The sequence below is a fragment of the Callionymus lyra genome, chromosome 1, assembly GCF_982586985.1.
Source record: "Callionymus lyra chromosome 1, fCalLyr1.hap1.1, whole genome shotgun sequence".
In the NCBI taxonomy this organism is placed as follows: Eukaryota; Metazoa; Chordata; class Actinopteri; order Syngnathiformes; family Callionymidae; genus Callionymus; species Callionymus lyra.
This window is the reverse complement of record NC_141818.1, coordinates 24,460,225-24,485,830: the sequence shown is the minus strand read 5'-3', so window position 1 is coordinate 24,485,830 and position 25,606 is coordinate 24,460,225. Positions and strand designations below refer to the sequence as shown.

At 40.4% G+C, this 25,606-nt stretch overlaps 1 protein-coding gene across 1 annotated transcript; it reads left to right on the top strand.

Moving 5' to 3' along the window:
• The first annotated feature begins 266 nt into the window (after positions 1 to 266).
• Positions 267 to 21,398, top strand: npr3 (natriuretic peptide receptor 3). The gene is made up of 8 exons (XM_087798321.1): positions 267 to 997; positions 14,732 to 14,854; positions 15,091 to 15,266; positions 15,622 to 15,757; positions 16,761 to 16,855; positions 16,936 to 17,050; positions 17,125 to 17,209; positions 19,367 to 21,398. Exons 1-8 carry the CDS (start codon positions 346 to 348, stop codon positions 19,476 to 19,478), a joined length of 1,494 nt encoding a protein of 497 aa, XP_087654447.1. The 5' UTR covers positions 267 to 345; the 3' UTR covers positions 19,479 to 21,398.
• The last annotated feature ends 4,208 nt before the right edge of the window (positions 21,399 to 25,606 follow it).

Below are 25,606 nucleotides of genomic sequence, written 5' to 3'. Positions count from 1 at the left end.
TCCCCTGTTGTTTTGTTTGTTTGAGTGACGTCATCATTGAGCTCAGTCAGGTTCTGTCATTTTTAATTCAAAGGAAAAGTTCGCGTCCTGTGTGCTGAACATTTAAAGCGATCTCGGGGAACACACGTGGACCCGTTACCTGTGAGGCCCCCGCGAGCGCGCGTGCGGTGGATGTTTCTTTAAGAAGGAGGTGGGCTGCGGCGGTGACGCGGGAGGGAAGCGTGTTAAGATGCTTCAAAAAGTCCAGTCGGATGCCGGCGTGTGTGTGTTATTGTCAAGCCAAGAGCAACGCTGGTCCAGAAGCCCCTCACACACACACACACACACACTCGGTGAGCCGCCAGCATGACGCGCCAGAGCGCACTTTGCGCGTACTTCTTACTTCTTGCGCTCCGGACGGCGGCCGCCAAGGAGGACGTGGATGTTCTGGTGTTTCTGCCCCAGAACAACTCCTACCTGTTCTCTCACGCGCGCGTCGCTCCAGCCCTGCGTTACGCGCAGACGCGCCTGCGCTCCTCGGAGGACTTCTCCGCGCTCACCTTCAACCTGAAGTTCCACGAGTCCGACTGTCTCAACGACGCGCTCTTCCACCTGGTGGAGCGCTCGTGCGCGGACAAGCCCGACCTGATCCTGGGCCCCGCGTGCGAGTACGAGGCGGCGGCGGTGGTGCGGCTGGCGTCCCACTGGAGCATCCCGGTGGTGTCGGCAGGTGCGCTCGCCGCGGGCTTCAGCAACAAGAAGAGCGAGTTCTCGCAGCTGACCAGGATCAGCCCGTCCTACGTGAAGATGGCGGAGACCTTCACGGCCATGTTCGAGCACTTCAGCTGGAAGAGCGCGCTGCTCGTGTTCGAGGACGACAAGGAGCAGAGGAACTGCTACTTCACGCTGGAAGGGGTCTATCACCTGATGGTGGACTTCAGCATCAAGACGTACGCCTTCACGCCAGAAGAGCGGCTGGACATGGATGACATCATCCACAGCATCCTCGACAGTGAAGGTTAGTCACCTGTCCCCTAGTGACTCCCAACCTGCCGCAAAATCCATCATCCTAATGAAGTCTTGCTTGAGGTCTTATTTCAACTAGAGGTTCTCTTTTTCAACTTGAGGTTCTCTTTTTCAACTTGAGGTTCTCTTTTTCAACTAGAGGTTCTCTTTTTCAAATTGAGGTTCTCTTTTTCAACTTGAGGTTCTCTTTTTCAACTAGAGGTTCTCTTTTTCAACTTGTGGTTCTCTTTTTCAACTAGAGGTTCTCTTTTTCAACTTGTGGTTCTCTTTTTCAACTAGAGGTTCTCTTTTTCAACTTGAGGTTCTCTTTTTCAACTAGAGGACCTCTTTTTCAACTAGAGGTTCTCTTTTTCAACTTGAGGTTCTCTTTTTCAACTAGAGGTTCTCTTTTTCAATTTGAGTTTCTCTTTTTCAACTAGAGGTTCTCTTGTTCAACTTGAGGTTCTCTTTTTCAACTTGAGGTTCTCTTTTTCAACTAGAGGTTCTATTTTTCAACTTGAGGTTCTCTTTTTCAACTTGAGGTTCTCTTTTTCAACTTGAGGTTCTCTTTTTCAACTAGAGGTTCTCTTTTTCAACTTGAGGTTCTCTTTTTCAACTTGAGGTTCTCTTTTTCAACTAGAGGTTCTATTTTTCAACTCGAGGTTCTCTTTTTCAACTTGAGGTTCTCTTGTTCAACTTGAGGTTCTCTTTTTCAACTTGAGGTTCTCTTTTTCAACTAGAGGATCTCTTTTTCAACTTGAGGTTCTCTTTTTCAACTTGAGGTTCTCTTTTTCAACTAGAGGTTCTCTTTTTCAACTAGAGGATCTCTTTTTCAACTTGAGGTTCTCCTTTTCAACTAGAGGTTCTCTTTTTCAACTAGAGGTTCTCTTTTTCAACTAGAAGATCTCTTTTTCAACTAGAGGTTCTCTTTTTCAACTTGAGGTTCTCTTTTTCAACTTGAGGTTCTCCTTTTCAACTAGAGGTTCTCTTTTTCAACTTGAGGTTCTCTTTTTCAACTAGAGGTTCTCTTTTTCAACTTGAGGTTCTCTTTTTTAACTTGAGGTTCTCTTTTTCAACTAGAGGATCTCTTTTTCAACTTGAGGATCTCTTTTTCAACTAGAGGTTCTCTTTTTCAACTTGAGGTTCTCTTTTTCAACTAGAGGTTCTCTTTTTCCAACTTGAGGTTCTCTTTTTCAACTAGAGGTTCTCTTTTTCAACTTGAGGTTCTCTTTTTCAACTAGAGGTTCTCTTTTTCAACTTGAGGTTCTCTTTTTCAACTTGAGGTCCTTTATTTAAACTTGCCAAGCTCGTACTAGATAGATCTCTGATGTTCTCTGAATCACTCTTTTAGAAATGACCACATAGTGTTGCTGAACTTAGATTTGATTAACTGCAACAGTCGGTTGACTCTTAATTTTCATTTATGTATCATCATTTTTGGCTAGGCATAATTATTATCTAGAGGTTTCTAAATGTTCTTCTTAAATTTTGTTCCTCCACCCATAAGCTTAAAATTCTAAGTTATTTGAGGTGTAATATTACATTTTAATGCATTCTGTGTTATGAGCAATGACTTTTTCAAATATTTTGTTTAGCAGTTGGTGGTTAGTTGAGGGACACATGGATCGACAACTGTAGGTAGAAGACCTGTCACTGCCAGTGTTACATAATACATTTATTTTGTTATTTAAATGATTTATCATCTGTCGCTAGTGAGTCAGACATTACCGTTGACCAGAGATTGCTGGTGGCAAATGTTTTAGGTGGGTCTCTTTTCCATCAGTACTAAAATAGACTAAACTAAGAAAATGTTAATTACAAAGAAATCAACACTTTGCAAGCTAATGATGAATAATAATGTTTATTATGCACCTTGTTCACATACAAATAATAAAAGATTTAAACTAAACTATGACATACATCAAACAGAAAAAACAAAAATATATTTAAAAAAAAACTAAAGTAAAACGTATAACAACCTGTCCTCTGCACCAGGACATCAAGGTTACTTTCTACCTACTCATCACAAACGGGCACAAAGACATAGAAAATTCAAAATAATTATACAATAACTTGTAATATTAAAATGTTGTGAGGTATCGAACCCTTGAAACTCTGGGTTCTCAAATGTATAAATGGTGCACGCTAAAAAGTGAGCTTACCGTGCTATAGACACAGTGTACATTTATATGTTGCCCACACCAGGGTCTTTTTTTCCAGCGCCCGAAATCTTATTCAGTCGGTGACGTCACTGAGGGTGGGTATGAAGTGCTTTGATTGTTTAAGCGCTTTGTGACCCTGGTCTCGAAAAGCGCTATACAAATAAAAATTACTTACTTACTTACTTACTTACTTTAGTCCCACATACCCCTAACATGAGATGTGTACTCTTTACTATTAATTTGCATTTTTAACATCATGTCATCGTGTCTCAGGCTAAAGACTTTTTTATTCTAAAGCCTGAAGATTTTTGATCTGACAGAGTTTTTGGTCTGAAACCTGACACCTTACTCTCAGTAACTTATTTTTAATTATTTTACAATTACAAGTCTTCAATTACACATGTGTGCCTTGTGGTTTATGGGTTCAAATATGTAGTTATTATATATGTACAGGTATGTATATGTATATACGTGTTTGCACATTTGAAGTACGGGTACAGATCTCATACTACGAGTGTGTGGAACATATGCACCTATTTTAGAAGTGATGAGGTGCAAAACAAATCTGTGACTAACACCTGTAGATTCAAGAGGACATGTTTAATAACTTTACTTTTTCATGTTACGGGTATGTGGGACTAAAGCACCCGCTCTAACGTCATAGATCTTCAAAGAAGAACCCTAGATAGACCGGATATGAGAAAATGATGACGACAAACCAAGATTTTAAACAGAACGTGAATCAATGCAAATATAGTTTATCAGTGTGAAGAGTTCCACAAAAATACAGTATAATCACTGTTGATGATCATTTTCAAATTTACAAATATATTTTTTTCAACTTGGGAGGTCAGCGACTCAGCGCCCTCTATGGGTCAGCCGCCACTACAGTTGACCCAGTTTTGCCATCAGTCAGAACTGCTAACAGATGTTACAAAGGTATTATAATGCTGTTAGCAACAACTAGATCGATGGATGACGAAGACAAAGCGACAATTACTAAGACATTAACACTGCAATATATAATTATAACGTGTTTACTATGACTTAACTACAACTGGGATTATAGGGCAGACTTTTGTTGTGGAAATGATCAGAAGGAATTATTCTATGTCAGTTTCACTACTGTGTGATGAGGTGGGTGATTGGGGTGGTCCATGATTGCGAGCAGTTTTCTGAGTGACTTGCTCTCCTCCACAGTCCGACCCCTCCAGCCACTCCCCCCATCAGGCCATCTTCTTAAGGATTTTGATCAGCCTGTACCTGCCACTGAGTCTGATGCTGCTAGTACAGCAAACAGCTGCAAAGAAAAAACACAACCAAAGAAGAAAGCTCTTTAGCATCTTGCACACATCGACAGATTTTCACTTTCCTAGAAAGTTCAGTCTGATCATTGCCTTCTTGTACAGTTTTAAATGTGTTTCTGATCACCACAGAGGTATTCATTGAGCTGCCCCTTCTTAGCAACTGCAACTCTTAATAATTATGAAGTGTCATTCCTCTTAAATGTCTTACTAATATTCTGGTTATTGACTTCTTTCAATCCTTGACTTCAACTCACCCAGTAGAGCCCTCGCCACCTCCTTCAACAGCAGCACAGTATTTTTGCAGGTGGCAAGACTCAGTGTTGTCAAACTCACACAAGTGCCCAAATCTTTTAGCAGGCCAAGTTGCTGACCAGACTTAATGTTTATTTACCTAATACGACTTAGGAGTCGTAGCACTTTTCCAAATCCAAATCCGTTTCACTTGTTGATGTCCATAATCCAGTGGCAGGCCGTACATTTCACACATAGGCCTTCAGTGGCGCACGTTTGAGTGAATCCACCTCTCAATGACTACTTTAAGGTTCTTTATACACCACAGGGATCTGACCGTGTACTGTTATTGGTCAATAAGATGTTTAGATCATCATCAGATGAAAACAACATCAGTGCATTACATCAAAATATCACTCTGACTAGAGTCTGTGTGGTTTCCATGGCTACGACACACGCTCTGCAGCCCAACAGTTTTGTTTTTTTTTAAATTAAATAAATACAATTATTTTCTGATTATGTTTAGGCCAGTAGAAAAGGTCTTGTTGGCCCTGACGGCCTGCCACTTCCATAATCTATGTTCTTATCACATGACCATTTCAACATAAGTATTAATCTATGCTGATTGAGCCAAACATCCGTTGGGCCACATAAAATGAGGGCCAAATCTTGCCAAAACTGAGTGTTGTTAAAGATGAAGAATAAAAGAAACAGAACTGTAACCTGTGGACCTTCTACTATACTGACCTCCACATCAGTCAGAACACCTCCCAGCCAAACCAACTTTGATCTATACCGTCAGATAACCACAGAAACTGCTGTCACTCTTCTCCCACAGCTTCTTGCCCAGAGGTAAGAGCTTTGCATGAGATGGATGTATACATCTTTTACCCTTACCTTTGGCTGGTTTGCAAACTATAGAAGACCCAGAAAGTTTTTACGCCTCAACTTCATTGCGTGTGATGTCAGGGTAGTTAGTCAGGTCGGATGAGGATGACTTCTTGAAGACTGGAAAACGTATGACGTCTTCAACAGCAGCGGCACCAATCTGCAGGCAAAGGTTGTACATGTAGGTAATTCATGATCCACTGGCCAACACAGGTCCTCAGGAACTTGAGGGTGAGATTGTCACGACCTGCTATCTCTTTAGCAGTCATGGAGGGTGCACCAATGATCTCAGTGGGTGAGGGTGAGGAATTTCACTGAACAGTGCACATATTTGAAAAAAATTACCTAGACTGGTCTGTCTCTCAAAAACAATTTTGCCGAGTTGTGTACTTAAGTTTAAATGAAGTTTTGAATAGAGCATCACAACAAAATGAGCCTTTGAGGTTAATGGCTAATCCATTTCAACCCCTAATTCACATTGGATAACTAAATCTAAACACAAGTTGCATTATTTTCAATGCCCCAAATATCATTATAAATCTAAATGGCTCAACTTTCACCTTAATATAGGTAAATAACCCATTGTGAACATAAGTGGACCAAGAAAGTACTATGGAACACATGCGACAAAATCGGGTTTTAGGTGTCAAAACCCCTCCCGGACCAAACCATCAGCCATGTCCTTCACAAGGGCTCCACGACGAGGCTCAGCGCATGTGGTACAATGTTAAGATGGACTAGAGGAACTTTACAATGATTAAAAAAAAAAAAAAAAAAAATAGTCTTGCAAAGAATTACTGAAATGGGGTGAATTGCGAATAAAAGAAAAAACGTCTCAGTAAGTGATGAACCAACTGTGTGACACTGATTTAATTCAAAGTCCTATGAATGCTGAATGCAGTAAGAATATCATCAAGGTGATTTGGTGGAAAACACGCTGTAGAACAGAAGGCGGTGATTAGAAGCATATTCGGGGGGCCTAATAAACAGGAGCAGCATCTGTTCTCAGGCAGAGTCACTGTCATGCAAGCATGTAACCAGAGCTGACATGGAGGAGGATTGCGGTGACAGGCATCTGTGTTTTATTGTGCCACCCACTTCCCTCATTACTAGTACAATGTCCTGAAGAACGATGGCCAGGAAACACAGCTTAGCCTGAGGATATAGGCTGATTCAGTTCAATACAACGAGTCCGAAAGATTATTTCCGCTGATGCTATTATAAGGAAAAGATTGAACCAAGTTCACACATGTACAGCTTTTCATCTGTTCCTAGGGTGACTGCATCTTCTCCCCTTGAGATGCTGCTAAGCATGGTAGAGCTTGAAAATGTTATTCTAGCCTTTAACACTTTCAACTGTATTATTTGGATCACATTTGTATATAGAAATAATAATGTCTCTTTCATCCTACATTGCTGTGGTTCAGTTAGTGGCTCACTTGACCAGAGATGGTTAAACATCATTCAATGACACCTGTTACATTTGGATTTAGATTCTTGGTGGTTGTTAAGGGGATGATATAGCTATGCTACAAAAGTTTTAACTCGCTCAGATAGTGCAACTAAACAATCCATTTTTGTGTCACTCTTTGTATCTCCAAACAAGAGTGACAAACAAAAGAGAAAATTACAGAGTGACTGAGAGACTTGTAGAAAACTAAAGGGTCTGTTTAATGTTCTTTAGTTGGTCAATTAATAGTGCCTAACTTAAGTTTCTTCACGGAAGAAGCAAGTTTAAGTGTTAACAAGTAAATATCAATGAAGTACTGACTTAATTGGGGAAAATAACGTGCTTATTTTTCAACAGGAGCAGTCGTAACACATAGCTGCCTGAAAACGTCTTATATCGTATCTTAATATCCTAATTTCTCTAGTGATATGGAATCTGAACTGATTGTTTAATATGAAAATAATTGAATTGGTTAAAAGGAATTTTGTCATTACAAATTGAAGGCCCATCTCATTCCACTGATACACATAGTTCCAACATCGTGTCTTAGCATGAAGTGTCTTATATTGAGTGAATAGTGATCAAAAGTGAAAACACTTTAGACCACAGATTGTCTATCATGTTTAATAGGACGTTATCAACAGAATGGATCAGCAGTTGTGTAACAGAGGGCACTGATTGTTACCTTCCTAAACCTGCTGCCAGGATGTTAGGAGGACTGTTGCACATTATCCTCACTTTATCACTCGTCTCTGGTAACAGCCTGTTCATATAAATGAAGCCCTGTCAGTGCCTCGGTCTGACATTACCTCTGTTTATCACTCTGAGTGGCATTTCAGCACTCGCACTTGGTCATAACCATTCCCGATTACCGTGGCAGCGTCCGTATAAATTAGCATACATAACACATTGGAAATGAGCAGACACGCAAAGTGCACCTGACAGCAAGGAATTAGTATTCTGCTCATGTGAAGTCTGAAGGGCTTTAACCAAAGCTTGAAGAACTTTTCAGCAGGATAAAGCCCATTACTGACAGCCTCAACCTTGTGGTGACACACACACACATACACACACGCTTTATGTTTTAAATGTGTGAGAATATCTTTTCTATTTGCTCCAGAGCCAAGATGAAAACTTAAAAAAAAAAAAAAAATGATGTTCACTTTGTCAAGCCCTGTACTAATGAGAAGTCTTTTAAGAACCAATCCACCTGACAGCTGGGACACATCAGGATGAAAGGGCAGGATTATTGCACACGTGTCTTTCACGGCTGAATATCAAAGCAAGAACTCAAATGATCCTTTTTTTTTTTATAGAACCCAGAGTCGCTCATTCCTCATTTCTGAAGGGCGTTTGTGATGGACTGCCAAATGTCAGACTGTTCACCACAGTTTTAAATCTCAATGTAATTATCACGACCCATCTCTAATGATATGTCCTAGATGTGGGAAGAAAACTTTTGAAGGCGTTCTGGGAAGTACTTTTATTCCCCTCTGTAGTCTGTTTTGATCTTTGGAGAACTGAATGTAACAAAAGAAAGAAATCATGCTGATATAAAGAAACGTTTGATGTCAGCCCAGTAATCTGCTAAAAACATTGTCTGCCTAGTTTAAGGGTGATGAGAGGTTATGTCACAGTGCTCCTCAGTAGCTTCAGCATTCTTTTTGCTAAACATACAAGCTGACTCCATATTTTGCCTTTTGACACGAACACATGAAGAGAATTATGATCATTTTATCTCAGAGAATATTCGGTCACTCTGACCTACATAATTAAACACCAACACTTACTATCGGTTATGTCCAGAAGACAGATCCTTTTCTAGAGCCATGGTGATTATCTAGACAGCATACCAGCACTAGAAAATCTGGACACATCCTTTTGGCTCCAGTTTGTGACTGGTAGTTGGGTCAGATTAAATTCCTTAAGATCCAGATTAAGAAAGGAATCTGACATCAAATTGATTCTGAATAGTTTATACTTTTAGTACTAAACGTCTTTTTTCCTGTCAGTTCATGTGATCAGCTTCTCTCACTCCCAGTATGTGTTTTCTTGAGTATTCCCTGGCTTCACCTGCCCGTCATGAAGTAAAGAACTGATCAGCAGCGTATTGAACGCTTGCTAGTTTTAGATTAGTGGTATTACACCTTAGATGCAGATAAAATGAATACATCTGTGATCTAAACTGATGTTACTGTCCTCAAGTGACACGTTTTGACATGTATTTTGCATGTGAAGCAAACATGTATTCTCAATCATCTATACAGAACATCAGTCGCTAGCTTAACTGAACAAGGGTGTTATGGTGAGAAAACCACTGGCGTTTGTACAAATCTGACTGGACTGCTCTCTGAATGGAGAACGGGTTTGGTAAAGGCATGAATAACAGAGCAGGCTGGTTTGTTGACATTGTTGTGAGTGGAGCATTCCTCCTTAATGAAGAGAACAACAAGACCTAAGAGTGTGTTTGTCTACCAATGGTGTGTTCAATTTGATTATTGAATAATTCAGTAAGTCATTATGTGATCCAGAATGTTTCTTATACTATTACAGAAGCTTTAGCCTTTGTGTAAATATATATTTTATTGAGTATTGTTTTGATTGTTTAAGCACTTTGTGACCCTGGTCTGAAAAAGCGCTCTATAAATATAAATATAACTTACTTACTTACTTACTTACTGACTTGCTTACTTACTTACAGCAATCTAAGTGTCCACATTTAAATCGGCGTTCAAAATATTTCCAAAAAGCAACAATGAGATCAGTTCCAGACCATTGCGTGAGTACCTTCTAAAACATCCCACTCTTTACATGTGTTCTCCAGGGGTGTGACACAGTGTGCTAAAACCAGTTAAACATTTTGATGATGAATACACTCCATGATTGTATCTAAAGACCTGGTTTAATGAGATGACATTTATGATCAAATCTGCTGCAGCAATCATCAGTTTTTTCTAGCTCATCGCATGTGTGGAGTGGTCAGCTAGATGCTGACGTCACAAAATGATCAGAGTTTTCCAGTTCCATCAAGGTTTGGGTATGTTTGGTTTCTTAATCGTGAGTTTAATTGACAGTCCAACAGTCCTGAGCTTGTGCCAGTGCGTTGTCTGGAAAGTTTTTATTTATTTCATTCCAAACTCTGGTTTCTTACAGATAGAGGTGTATGATGGAATGAGGAGCAGAGAGAGGTGCATGATGGGAAGAGGAGCAGAGAGAGGTGCATGATGGAATGAGGAGCAGAAAGAGGTGCATGATCGGAAGAGGAGCAGAGAGAGGTGCATGATGGAATGAGGAGCAGAGAGAGGTGCATGATCGGAAGAGGAGCAGAGAGAGGTGCATGATGGAATGAGGAGCAGAGACAGGTGCATAATGGGATGATGAGTAGAGAGAGGTGCATGATCGGAAGAGGAGCAGAGAGAGGTGCATGATGGAATGAAGAGCAGAAAGATGTGCATGATGGAATGAGGAGCAGAGAGAGAGGTGCATAATGGAATGAGGAGCAGAGAGAGGTGCATGATGGAATGAGGAGCAGAGAGAGGTGCATGATGGGATGAGGAGCAGAAAGATGTGCATGATGGAATGAGGAGCAGAGAGAGAGGTGCATAATGGAATGAGGAGCAGAGAGCGGTGCATGATGGAATGAGGAGCAGAGAGAGGTGCATGATGGAATGAGGAGCAGAGAGATGTGCATGATGGAATGAGGAGCAGAGAGAGAGGTGCATAATGGAATGAGGAGCAGAGAGAGGTGCATGATGGAATGAGGAGCAGAGAGAGGTGCATGATGGAATGAGGAGCAGAAAGATGTGCATGATGGAATGAGGAGCAGAGAGAGAGGTGCATAATGGAATGAGGAGCAGAGAGAGGTGCATGATGGAATGAGGAGCAGAGAGAGGTGCATGATGGGATGATGAGCAGAGAGAGGTGCATGATGGGATGAGGATCAGAGAGAGGTGCATGATGGGATGAGGAGCTAATAGAGGTGCATGATGGGATGAGGATCAGAGAGAGATGCATGATGGGATGAGGATCAGAAGGAGGTACATGATGGGATGAGGAGCAGATAGAGGTGCATGATGGGAAGAGGAGCAGAGACAGGTGCATGATGGAATGAGGAGCAGAGAGAGGTGCATGATGGGAAGAGGAGCAGAGAGAGGTGCATGATGGAATGAGGAGCAGAAAGAGGTGCATGATCGGAAGAGGAGCAGAGAGAGGTGCATGATCGGAAGAGGAGCAGAGAGAGGTGCATGATGGAATGAGGAGCAGAGACAGGTGCATGATGGGATGATGAGTAGAGAGAGGTGCATGATCGGAAGAGGAGCAGAGAGAGGTGCATGATGGAATGAAGAGCAGAAAGATGTGCATGATGGAATGAGGAGCAGAGAGAGAGGTGCATAATGGAATGAGGAGCAGAGAGAGGTGCATGATGGAATGAGGAGCAGAGAGAGGTGCATGATGGGATGAGGAGCAGAAAGATGTGCATGATGGAATGAGGAGCAGAGAGAGAGGTGCATAATGGAATGAGGAGCAGAGAGAGAGGTGCATAATGGAATGAGGAGCAGAGAGAGGTGCATGATGGAATGAGGAGCAGAGAGAGGTGCATGATGGGATGATGAGCAGAGAGAGGTGCATGATGGGATGAGGATCAGAGAGAGGTGCATGATGGGATGAGGAGCTAATAGAGGTGCATGATGGGATGAGGATCAGAGAGAGATGCATGATGGGATGAGGATCAGAAGGAGGTACATGATGGGATGAGGAGCAGATAGAGGTGCATGATGGGAAGAGGAGCAGAGACAGGTGCATGATGGAATGAGGAGCAGAGAGAGGTGCATGATGGGAAGAGGAGCAGAGAGAGGTGCATGATGGAATGAGGAGCAGAAAGAGGTGCATGATCGGAAGAGGAGCAGAGAGAGGTGCATGATCGGAAGAGGAGCAGAGAGAGGTGCATGATGGAATGAGGAGCAGAGACAGGTGCATGATGGGATGATGAGTAGAGAGAGGTGCATGATCGGAAGAGGAGCAGAGAGAGGTGCATGATGGAATGAAGAGCAGAAAGATGTGCATGATGGAATGAGGAGCAGAGAGAGAGGTGCATAATGGAATGAGGAGCAGAGAGAGGTGCATGATGGAATGAGGAGCAGAGAGAGGTGCATGATGGGATGAGGAGCAGAAAGATGTGCATGATGGAATGAGGAGCAGAGAGAGAGGTGCATAATGGAATGAGGAGCAGAGAGAGGTGCATGATGGAATGAGGAGCAGAGAGAGGTGCATGATGGAATGAGGAGCAGAAAGATGTGCATGATGGAATGAGGAGCAGAGAGAGAGGTGCATAATGGAATGAGGAGCAGAGAGAGGTGCATGATGGAATGAGGAGCAGAGAGAGGTGCATGATGGAATGAGGAGGAGAAAGATGTGCATTATGGAATGAGGAGCAGAGAGAGAGGTGCATAATGGAATGAGGAGCAGAGAGAGGTGCATGATGGAATGAGGAGCAGAGAGAGGTGCATGATGGTATGATGAGCAGAGAGAGGTGCATGATGGGATGAGGATCAGAGAGAGGTGCATGATGGGATGAGGAGCTAATAGAGGTGCATGATGGGATGAGGATCAGAGAGAGATGCATGATTGGATGAGGATCAGAAGGAGGTACATGATGGGATGAGGAGCAGATAGAGGTGCATGATGGGATGAGGAGCAGAGAGAGATGCATGATGGGATGAGGAGCTAATAGAGGTGCATAATGGGATGAGGAGCAGAGGGAGGTGCATGATGGGATGAGGAGCTAATAGAGGTGCATGATGGGATGAGGAGCAGAGAGAGATGCATGATGGGATGAGGAGCTAATAGAGGTACATAATGGGATAAGGAGCAGATAGAGGTGCATGATGGGATGAGGAGCAGAGAGAGGTGCATAATGGGATGAGGAGCAGAGGGAGGTGCATGATGGGATGAGGAGCAGAGAGAGGTGCATAATGGGATGAGGATCAGATAGAGGTGCATGATGGGATGAGGATCAGAGGGAGGTGCATGATGGGATGAGGAGCAGATAGAGGTGTATGATGGGATGAGGAGTAGAGAGAGATGCATGATGGGATGAGGAGCTAATAGAGGTGCATGATGGGATGAGGATCAGAGAGAGATGCATGATGGGATGAGGATCAGAGGAAGGTGCATAATGGGATGATGAGGAGAGAGAGGTGCATGATGGGATGAGGAGCAGATAGAGGTGTATGATGGGATGAGGAGCAGAGAGAGGTGAATGATCGGAAGAGGAGCAGAGAGAGGTGCATGATGGAATGAGGAGCAGAGAGAGGTGCATGATGGGAAGAGGAGCAGAGAGAGGTGCATGATGGAATGAGGAGCAGAGAGAGGTGCATGATGGGAAGAGGAGCAGAGAGAGGTGCATGATGGAATGAGGAGCAGAGAGAGATGCATGATCGGAAGAGGAGCAGAGAGAGGTGCATGATGGAATGAGGAGCAGAGAGAGGTGCATGATCGGAAGAGGAGCAGAGAGAGGTGCATGATGGAATGAGGAGCGGAGACAGGTGCATGATGGGATGATGAGTAGAGAGAGGTGCATGATCGGAAGAGGAGCAGAGAGAGGTGCATGATGGAATGAGGAGCAGAAAGATGTGCATGATGGGATGAGGAGCTAATAGAGGTGCATGATGGGATGAGGATCAGAGAGAGATGCATGATGGGATGAAGATCAGAGGGAGGTGCATAATGGGATGATGAGGAGAGAGAGGTGCATGATGGGATGAGGAGCAGATAGAAGTGTATGATGTGATGATGAGCAGAGAGAGGTGCATGATGGGATGATGAGTAGAGAGAGGTGCATGCTGGGATGATGAGCAGAGAGAGGTGCATGATGGGATGATGAGCAGAGGGAGGTGCATGATGGGATGAGGAGCAGAGAGAGTTGTATTATGGGATGAGGAGCAGAGAGAGGTGCATTATGGGATGAGGAGCAGAGAGAGTTGTATTATGGGATGAGGAGCAGAGAGAGGTGCATGATGGGATGAGGAGCAGAGAGAGGTCTATGATGGGATGAGGAGCAGAGACAGGTGCATGATGGGATAAGAGGTGGTGCTCTAGATGCATGATTTAAGTTGGATGGCATGAAGCACCTGATTACTGGTTAGTATGTAAGTTTCGGCAGGATGAGACCTTTGGTCAGTTAATGATCACTAATCAAAATGATGTGAGCATCACCATCGTCTTGAAAACATCTGTGGATATATTTAGCAAAAGTCCCTCAGTCTACCTCACATCTCTGTTATACCACAGCCTTCTCGTTATCATTCATTTACATCTTTGTTACAAAAATGAAATGTTAAATGTTTGAATAGTGCTTTTCTGCCCGGACACATTCACTAATAGAGAAAGAATTTAAGGCATGAAGGCGGCATATTTTTTTGGAACAAAGCATGATGTATGGTTTTTGCCAGGATGGTATCTGCATAATTTAATTTTGTGTAAACAATATTATTGAAAAAACCTTGAAGCGGCTGGAAATATACAGAATCATCATATGGTGGGGCATGATTATATGCATGTTTTAATTTAATATGACCTATGAATATCTAAACTTCCCTTCCCTGTCCTTTACTGTGAACAATGACCAGTAGTTAAAGATGACTTCAATTCAATGGCAAAATTTAATGTTTGATAAGCTGACCATGTGTGTGTTTGTGTGTATTTTACAGTTGTTATCATGTGTATGAGAGCAGAGAAAATTCGGGAGATAATGTTGGCCGCACATAGACGTCAACTTACGAGTGGAAGTCACATGTTCTTCAACGTGGAGCTCTTCAATGCATCATCATACGGTAAATGATATCCAATGATTGTACGTTTGTTATTTATCACCTCAACTGAATAGTCTTGAATCTAATATCATAACATAAATTCCTTCAATATTGAATATACATCAAAATCATAAGTGCCATGTCAGTAATTAAATATTGATTCCAACATAGGAACTACAATACAAGCAGTTAAAAGCACACTTTTAACAAGCATCCTTTGTTCTGTCCGTCTGTCTGTCGTGTTCATCAACTCGCAGGCAATGGCTCGTGGAAATGGGGCGACGACTATGATGACGAAGCGAGACAAGCCTATGCGTCCCTCAAGACCGTGACACTACTTCGTACAGTCAAACCTGAGTTTGAGAACTTTTCCATTGAGATGAAAAAGTCGAGAAAGAAAATGGGATTTAGTGACTGTGAGGACTGTGGCAGTGTAAGTATGTCCCTGATCCACTGCTCCATCTTTCCAATGGTTAATGTGATTAAAACTCATTACTGTCTTCCACAAAGAACATTTGAATTGTGAAAATAAACCGGTCCTTAAAGAGAGGTCTCGTCCTCAATATATGTTGACCAACAGCTTTTTGTCATTGACAACATTGTGCCAAGTTACTTGTTTGATAAAACAAATTGTGAATTCTAAGTTAGATTCTATTCTTTTTAATATAAATGAAGCCTTAAAATGTGTCATGTGACCATAAATTAGATCATTGAATGTTTAAAAGCACTCTTTCAGTCAGTAAAATATTATACTCCGGGAAGTTATTTTTCTACTCTCTTTTTTTCAGGTCAACATGTTTGTCGAGGGGTTTCATGACGCCTTGTTGCTTTACGCCATCGCACTCCATGAAGCCATGAAGGCTGGACTTGGTAAAAAGAATGGGACAGATATCACTGCACGGATGTGGAACAGAACTTTTGAAGGTCAGATGAATTAATTCAGGCATATATATATACAGTATATATATTCAGAATGATTTCACAAACCACTAACTGTCCATAGTGTATGACATGTTGCTCAGAGTATCTAAGCTCTGCAGTGTCGGATGCTTGATGTCGACTCATCAACAAGCAGTTCAATATGAATAAGAGTTTGACATCATTAAAACAGAGATTAAGATTAAATCATACTGGATCTGCAACCACCTTTGAGGAAAGGTGAGATTCTAATTGAGGATCACAGTTCAAGTAGGGCTGCTCAAAAGTGTCTTTGGATGTGTGGCTCTCTTAGCGGAGTTAAAGCCAGGCTGGGAATGTCACTTCCTGACGATGCAATAATGCTCCCAGTCATTTTTGAGAAGACAAAAACAAAGATAGCCCAGATGCAGCTTTCTATAAAACATCCCATCTGTGATGACCAGGGTCTGATAATGCTGCTTTCCTGGACCAGCTTGTCTATCAAAAACGACGAACAACAGGTGCTTCTGGTCGTGCCAAGCCTTTAACAGATGCAGTATTTTTCACAGACCTAAAATGATACATATTGGTTTTGCATCTTTGAATCATGAATATGTTACATGTGTTTGTGTCTTTTTATATTTTGGTTTGTTATTAGAATCACGTTGTTTTTTTTACTTTCGTCTTATGAGAAGAGTATGTGTTGCTTAAGAGATAATGGCTGCCTTTTAGTGACAGCGTATGAATCACAGGAGCAGGACATTAGACCGGCATTTACCCAAAGATCTAGATCATGGCAGTTTGAGCTTCCCTTGAGATATATCATCATAGCTGATATACCTTTTGCTATAATGAGTATTTCTCATGTCAGCATCATTGTGGATATTTTTCTGAAGTATAAGTTATAAGTGAAATCTTGAGTCAGAAACATGATCAAACCTTTCTTTTTACATCTCCACTCTCAACATATGTTGTGCATGCGTTAGTCTGTAGTCCTTAAAACACTCTTTCTCTCCACACCATTCTCCAGGAATTGCCGGTCAGGTCTCGATAGATGCCAACGGTGACCGCAACGGAGACTTCTCTTTGATGGCTATGACAAACACAGATGCCGGGACCTATGAGGTGATGTGCTGCTCTGAAACATCTGCAAACATTTGAAGGTTCTGACCTCACTCACGCACACTTGCTTTTCTGGACTTCAGGTTGTGGCCAACTACTTTGGTATTAATGGAACGTTTCAGCTGCTTCCAGCATACGACGCGCACCAGTTTACCCTCAGAGAAAGACCGACAGTTCCAGACATACCAGAGAAATCTTGTGAGTGGAAACGTCCGAGGCATTTGCTGATAGCGTTTGTGACATGCTCTTAACTGAAGACTGTTTTGAATCAGGTGGACTGGGAGTTTCAGCTCTTACTGGAGTCTTAGTTGGAGTGGTCCTGGGAACTGCTATGCTTCTAGCATTCTACTTTTTAAGGTGAGCTTGAATTGCTTAACTTGTAGGTCAAGTGTCACATAAAGAAAAACTTCTTTTGCCAGTAAAATATTGTTGGGTCGACAGTTACAACTTTATAGGGCACATGTTGGAAATGAAAAAAATCCACCCTAAAAACAAGAAACTTCTAGAACTTCAAACTACATCATTTAAAAGCAGTTGATTTTTTTTTTTAAAGTTTGCCAAGGCGAGAATCTTGGGTTTGGACTTGGTTGTTAAAAGTGTTTTTCTTGTTAGTCAATTTCAAGAAAACATATGGAAAATGTCTTCATCAATTAATTAATATTTACAGAACTGGAGGTTGCAGAGGACGCAGATAAGCAAATCAATGGAAAACAAAACAATCCAGCGAACAATGGCCTAGTTTTCCCTTGATTGTACAACTAAATTCCAAACAAAACTATCCATTCCTTAGCCCTGACACCCCCCACCCTAGAAAACAAAACAAACATGTTAGATGTGTGATCCCTTGCAGCCATGCATTCTCTCGGGCCAGCTCCTGAGGCAGTCTCTACATAATCTACACACTTGAGTCTCCATGTGCAGACCCTTTATTAATCCCCCTGTCTCACACATGCATTAACATTGAACTAAACTCAAAAATAGAATAATAACTAATAAATACAGCAATTTCTGTGCTATAAACCAGGTACACTTAGATTTAGTTTAAACATTTGCTTCAGTAAGTGACCATAAATAGATTCTTGAATTTAACCTCTAAAATAACAATGAAGATGCAAACTTGACCTTTTCACACAGACTAAGACTTCGTGGTCATAGCTGGCTGCAGGCACTAATATTCAGGGGGTTTGTTAAAGTGATCACCCCAAATTCAAACTTCACTCACCCTCATGTCGACTAAGGGTTGGTATTATTTTTAGAGTAAACTGTTCCTTTTTAGAGTTTAAAGACAAAAATGTAGACCCTTCTTCAACAAACGAGCGTAAAATATAGACGGTTCAGGACCAGAGGAGAGGGATTCTTCCAGGTTGTTGCTCCTAAGCTTTGGAACGATCTTCCTCTCTCTCTGTGCTTGATGGATCTACTGACTCCTTCAAGAAACATCTTAAGACATTTTTATTTGTTCAGGCTTTCCCTTGATTTTCTGGAACTCCTGTTGTGTTATCAGTTTTATTTTGACCTTTAAAATATATACTTGTTTTGATTGTTTAAGCGCTTTGTGACCCTGGTCTGGAAAAGCGCTATACAAATAAAAATGACTTACTTTAATTTTTGTAACAATTCTTCACGGTGAGGCTTGAATATTATTAAATAAGCAGTATGAAGGTATATGGATGTCTTAAGCATCTTTATGGAGTAATTTTACCCACTGAGCGCCTGTCGCTTATTAAAATGAACCTGCCAATATATCTAAAAAGGAACGGATAACTCTGACAATAATTCCAATCCTTAGTCGACATGAGGGTGAGTAGAAATTAGTGAAGTTTGAATTTTGGGTGAACTATCACTTCAAATGTTTTCACATCTCGTTGTTTGCTGTTTAGCTAAAACATGCTTCTAAAATACAGTTACTGAAAGTCTTTTTTAAATTTGGAGGCTTGACAATCTTAATTCAAAGAATGATAATAATGTATCCAATAAAATACACTGAGTCATATATTTTTTCTCAAATCAAAACATTTATAATTTAGATTGTCTATTTGTTTTCACAAAAAATGTAGATGAATAAAAAAAACAATTCTTTGTTATAATTGATAATACTGTATCTAAAAGGAAAAAACGTACTAAATAATTTGGTGCTGTAATATTATTTTGAGGTGATAGAGATGTTTTTATATACCTTACCCATAAAATACAAAATCCAGTTGCTTAGTTCTTCTGTGTAAACAGATGATTATTTTATGATTGATTTTCAATGAACCTAACGCAATAACTGCCACTTCCTTTTCTGTATGGTCCATAACAACATGTTGCAATTGTACATATACAATATTTTTCCTATATTTATTTGATATGCGCACACATCAGTGTGTAACTAGTTACTGGCAGATGTGTAGAGACAGTTTGACATTCATCAGGGGTTACAATTAAATCTTGCATGATATGATTAATTTACAATCGTTTTGCTATTTAGTCCTGACCTGTGGTTCTGGATGACTTTGTTTGTCTTCACCACAGAAAAAACTACAGAATAACCATCGAGCGCCGCACTCACAGCGACGGATGTGAAAGTGGGAAGCATCGCCAGCTACGAGAAGACTCAATCAGATCCAGCTTCTCGGCAGCTTAATGAATCCTCACGTTTGTGAATGCCACCAAAGACTTCAAATGTTGCTTTCCAGAATCAATATATTTTATTCTTGTATCTCATTTGTTGTATCTCAGGACAACTGAAACTTTCACCAAACACCACTTGGACTTCAATGTTCTGGTTAACTGGTTTCCTTGGCAGTTATACTGTATTTTTAAAACTACGTTTTTTAAATGTTCTAGAAATGCATTATGTAGATATTTCGTTGTATTAAGAAGCAAAGATGTGTAAAATGCTGAATACAAGCTTTACTATCATTTTCTGTTCTGAAAGACCAAAAGCTTAATCTAAATTTGAATGGTGACTAATTCCAAACACCAACTTTCCTCACATGTTTCAAATGTTGAAGTCTTCCTCTCCAAGGTGCAGTAAGTCCCTCCTCATGAAAAACCTTGATTGACCAATCACAGCAGAGTGGGTTTGGTTATGGTAAACGCTATAGGGTTAATGTCCAGAAGGTGTTTTCGGTGGGCAGGGCTTTTTGTGTAAATATTTCAATGAAAAGAGTACAAACAGAAATATACTGATGAGTACAATAGAGGTCCAAGATCAATATAAGACACACTTTAATCAAAACATTAGTTGCTCTTTGAGGATTGCATTATCAAATGTTAACAAACTGACAGTTTTGTGGTCATAGTTCTATTTTCTTAATTTTTGTAACTAAGACATTTAATTAGACAGAGCTATACAATAAATATATAATTCATTTGAATAATGTAACAAAAAAAAATTGTACAAGGGGAGGTTTTTATGAGATAACTTGAATAATAACTTAAAACTAATTAAAAAACGTCTGATATCATGAGGGACGTCTCTGCAACATGGTTCGAGGGTGGTGTCATAACTTCATCACAAATTTACAGTATAAGTGAAAGCCGAAGGCATTCTTTGGTGCGTCCATTGGAAAGCTTGATCAATCTGAAGTTGCCCCCTTTTTTTTAAAGTGGAAATACTCAAGCATTTCTCATTTTACAATAATAATAATATTTGTTATTTGTTTAAACTGGGAATTAATGTTCAGCTAAATGAGAAATTTTCCATGAAATCAACTTGACACACTTTAAAAACAAAAGAATATGTTATTGGAGGCTTTTAAAAACAATAAAATATGTAAATTTTTTTAATGAAAGAAGGAAAAAGCGCTGTATATTCTTTCATTTTGTCTGGAATTTCTACTTCCAGCGACAAAACAGAAATCCATCTTATTTAATGGAACTTGTGCCTCATTATTTTTAGGAACAGATTCTAACTCCATTAAACAAATACTAAATAATTGTGTTAATTAATAATTCCCATATAACTGACAACCCTCCCTCACACAAATACACTAAAACCACAAACACTAATGCCTCTAGGACATCAACACGCTGACAAGCGTCTCTTGGCAATAACCTACTGATCGTATGCAACCGATATATATCTCACACCTGATCATCTGGTTTGTCCAGGTGGAAAGTTGGTACCGAGAACTCAAACACATCTTTTTGGTTGTGCAAATGTAACAATAAAGTCATGTTTTATTTATATACAACATTTCTTTTACAATACATTTGTCAAACTTTTAAAGCCTAATTTGGAAATTTGATTTGGGAAAGAGATTTAAATTATTGATGTTTATAGTAATATCTAAAGCCCATTATTCAAACTGTTTATTACAAGTATTAACTTAGCTCTTTACTACTTTCATTTGGTAAAGAAATACAATTATATTTTGAATTATATATTATTAAGATGTATATAAATGATTTGTGTTTTGAACTTGTACTCTGAATATTTGTTGTGTAAATTAAACCTGTTTAATATTGTTAAAATGTAATCAATAATGTGCTCGATGTTGTGTTTCTTCAGTGCAACCAATTTATGTAGGAAAATAAAACATCTATCAGCTTTAAACAATCCACATTAATGAAAGTTCAGAGTGGTTGAGGTAGTGATGGCCGGTGTTAACAGTAGGTCTTTGTTATTGTACTTCTCTTTGACACTTTTTTTTATACACTTTCCATAAATTTAAAACATGTGCAGGAGAGTGACGCTTTGCGTAATTGGTTCAGCTTCGAAGAGCTTTTGCGACGTCATGCGATTTATTCACATCCAGTGTTGCATCAACTTATCGTGGCAACAGACAACTTAGAGATGACGACAAAATCATTTAGAAAAGAAAAAATATATATTCTAACTCTAACTGTCATGAACCAACAATGCATGAATCCAGCTTGAATAATCCAGAGAACATGAAGCAATGTTTAATGATAATGTGATGACCTGGCAACTGGAACAGGCTTCACCTTCTTTGAAAGTGGAGCAACAGGCGCACAAGAGCACAGGAAGTAAGAAGATAAAATAAAAGCACACGGGAAATGGCATTCTTATCATTATCTTGTGTTGATAATGGGAAGTGGGCAAATCCGTCTCCAGAACTGGAAAAAGGCCACTTTGAAAGCAAGTGGAAAAAACAAGATAATTTTTATGATAACAAGTGAGCAAAATGTTGTCAAAGCAAGGTAAAATTAGTTCTTATAGCTCAATGAAATATTTAGTAGTATTACAGTAGGTGTGCTAAGACATTAGATTGATCGTTTTTGCAATGAACACATCCTGCATTCTAAATGAAAAACATCCTTCTCACTGTTTCACCTGATTAATCCTGCTGGTATCATTTCAATGAACTAAGTGTCATTCACGATACTGCTATACTACTAAAGGTCAGCTGACCAGCAGAAAGACAAGCTCATCTACGAATACAGTAATGCATCCAATAGAAGGTAGAAACCAGGTGCCAACTGCTTTCTGGCCAGTCAATGTCCTGCTCTCCTTATTAATGCCAAGAACCTAACTTGGATAATGATTTGAAAGGACATCCTTTTCTTTAAATAAGTGGTTTCAGTTGTAGGATGCACTACTGTGGTCAGTCATAGCTGAGTCCCTGGGCTTAATGCTCTGGCTCTTGTCCACTATTCTAATCCTGGGGGCCCCAGCATTAGAATAGTGGACAAGAGTCCCCTGAATAAAAGTAAATGCAATTCACATAAAGTCCCACAGAACCAGGTATTTGGGGGCAGCAAATGAACCTAAAGTGTTTAAGAATGATCATTGACACAGTAGGAGCTGGAATTGGCTGAGCCTGACCTTGGTGGCAGGAAAATATGTACTCAGCAGAAGGGTGTTCCCACTCAAGCTGGTTCTGCCCATGTTTCTGCCTGTAAAGAAGATATTTTCCACTGTCACTCATTAGGATTTACTTAATTATTGAGTCTTATTTAAACTGTTGAATTTACAGTTACAGCTGCTGTTTGGCAAATGGAACAGGCAACTTGGGTAAATGTTTAAGACCACGCTTAGAAAAGATGGTTCTGTCGGTGGTGGTCTCAGATTATGAATCATTTTTACATCTGGCCGGACTACTAACCAGCAGTTTCAGCACGAGGTGTTTTTCAGCAAGTCAGTAAAGTTACTCAGGTAGTTCAAAATGACCAACTCATAAGCACATATGTACAAGGAAGGAATAGCTTCCAGACCACTACTGTCAGACTGGCTGCACTCAAAGCTAAACTTGGCTGCCATTGGTGTCCAGTGCTTTTTGCAGATACTGTCGGTCACATGTGACAAAAGTAAGCTGTGACCAATATCCATGCCTGCTGGTTTTGCTTGAGTTGTGTGTCAGTAGTTCCTGAATGATGACGGTATTTATAGTATGGACTGTCCTCACAGTTGTCCAGACCTGAACCCAGGACAACATGTACAGCAGGGAGAACAAGTAATTATACATTGAGGGTTCAACAGCTTTCCCATGTACAAACTGTCATTCTATCATAGGTACACCTCAACTGTGTTGAATAATTAATTTGCAAATTAATCCATTGCATTCATTTGCATTTATTAGGTTATGTATGAAATACAGATTTTTAGTCCATCCTCCCACTCTCTACAGTGCAGTTGTCCAGTCCCCTTCACAGAAAAGTATCCCCAGAGAATGATGTTTTCTCCATGCTTCATCGCTGAGATGATGTTCTTTGGGTTTTCCTAATTCTTCTTCCTCCAAACATGCCGAGTGGAGCTGACGCCAAAAGGCTCTTATCTCCCAATCCTCCTCTGAATCCTCCATATGGTCGCTGGCAAACATCAGACCTGGACATGTGCTGGCCTGAGCAGTGAAACCTTGCATGTGTCCATTGCATTTTAAATGAGGACGTAGTGTGTTACTAATGTTGTTTTTTTCAGACCACGGTGAATCAAATACCTGTCCACACTGTACCATTCCATCAACCATCGCCACATCCCTCAGTTGACTGTCCAGCAGTGGTAAGTAAGTAAGTAAGTAAGTAATTCTTATTTGTATAGCGCTTTTCTAGACCAGGGTCACAAAGCGCTTGAACAATCAAAACAATATTCAATAAAGTATATACTTTAAAGGTCAAGATAAAACTGAGAACACAACAGGAGTTCCAGAAAATCAAGGAAAAACATGAACATATAGAAACGTCTTAAGATGTTTCTTAAAGGAGTCAGTAGACTCCATCAAGCGCAAAGAGAGAGGAAGATTGTTCCAAAGCTTAGGAGCAACAGCCTGGAAGGATTTCTCTCCTCTGGTTCTGAACCGTGTGAGGAACCATCAGTAGATTCTGATCCACAGACCTCAGAGCCCGAGCTGGGGTGTAAGGCTGGATCAGATCAGTGATGTAAGGAGGAGCCTGACCATGAATAGCTCTGAAAGTAAGAACCAGAATTTTAAAGTTGATCCTAAAAGAAACTGGAAGCCAGTGAAGAGTTTTAAGGATAGGAGAAATGTGAGTTCTTCTACTATCTACAGATCTAGGGTCTGCTGCCTCATCAAATGTCCAGACTAGGTAGGCACGGTGAGGCCCTTATTGTCAGTTGAATTATGGAACTTCCATAGAAACCACATTCATTTTGAGAATGATTGTTTATACATACTTCCAAGGATACATTTTTTGATCTACATTGAACTTTCTCATGTATTTTGACCTCCCCTGCTTCCATAAATAAATATGCAGGGGTGGAGGTCGTTCACCTTTACTCAAAGAAAACACAAAGGATACCACAAACACATTCATTTTTGGGCTTTCGGGTCACCTTGACCCAGATATAACACAAAGGTATATAACACAAATACCTTCCACTTAGTACTGAAGATTTCCATGAACAGAGAATAACCACTGACATTAACTTTAACCGGTGATTTTACAAAATGGAAGAGAAACACCAGGATGCTGTCGCCACTCTGACATCAATAGATTGCTACAGAAACAGTCACTAACAAGATGTTCTGGGGGAAAGTGAGCTTACAAAACTGGTTTAGATGCGCTAATGAGAGAGGAAGTTCAAAGTAAAGTAGGAAGGAAGCTGTTTATTCCACAGCTGAGTGGGAATGCTTTCTGTGGGCTGCAGATTCTCTACTTGGCCATGCGGAGTGTGAGAATACATCTGATAAAACTCTTTTTGACGTCACTTAAACGAGCAGATGATGGCCTGATGGATTTGGTCCAAATCCACAGATTCTGATATATTATATGGACCAAAACCGCTATCTCCGTCCAAGCCGTGGTGTTAACAGCACAGATTCCAATCAAACCACACACATCCTTCTGTTTTCAAGCCTCACATGCAATAGGATCATCTTGAAGCTGTTCTGACTTGTCGGCCCACCATTAGTAGAGTTGAGCTTTAAATTGCAATGTGATGAAATCAGTGGATGAAGATGTAAAGCGTTACAATTCATTTGCTGTATTAATCAACATTTGACTATGCAAAGGTGCAGGGGAAACTGAAAAACAGGATTTTTAATGTTGTTTTATGTCACTTTGAATAAATGTAATTGTGTTAGTAGTTCAACACATATGTCTTCAGCTTGAGCTCAACCGTATTTAATACACATAAATGCTCTATATTAATGTTCAAATTGTCATTAAATTGTCTCAAGACTGCGTTCTAGAGAAAGAATTCCTGGTTTGTTTAAGGAGAATATTGAGTTCATGAAAAGTTGAACAGTTGGATAACTGGACACATTGTATCCTAATATGGATCACCATAGCTTGTGCTTTTGAGCAAGGCTTATCTGACATCATGTACATAGTCTTACTTTTATA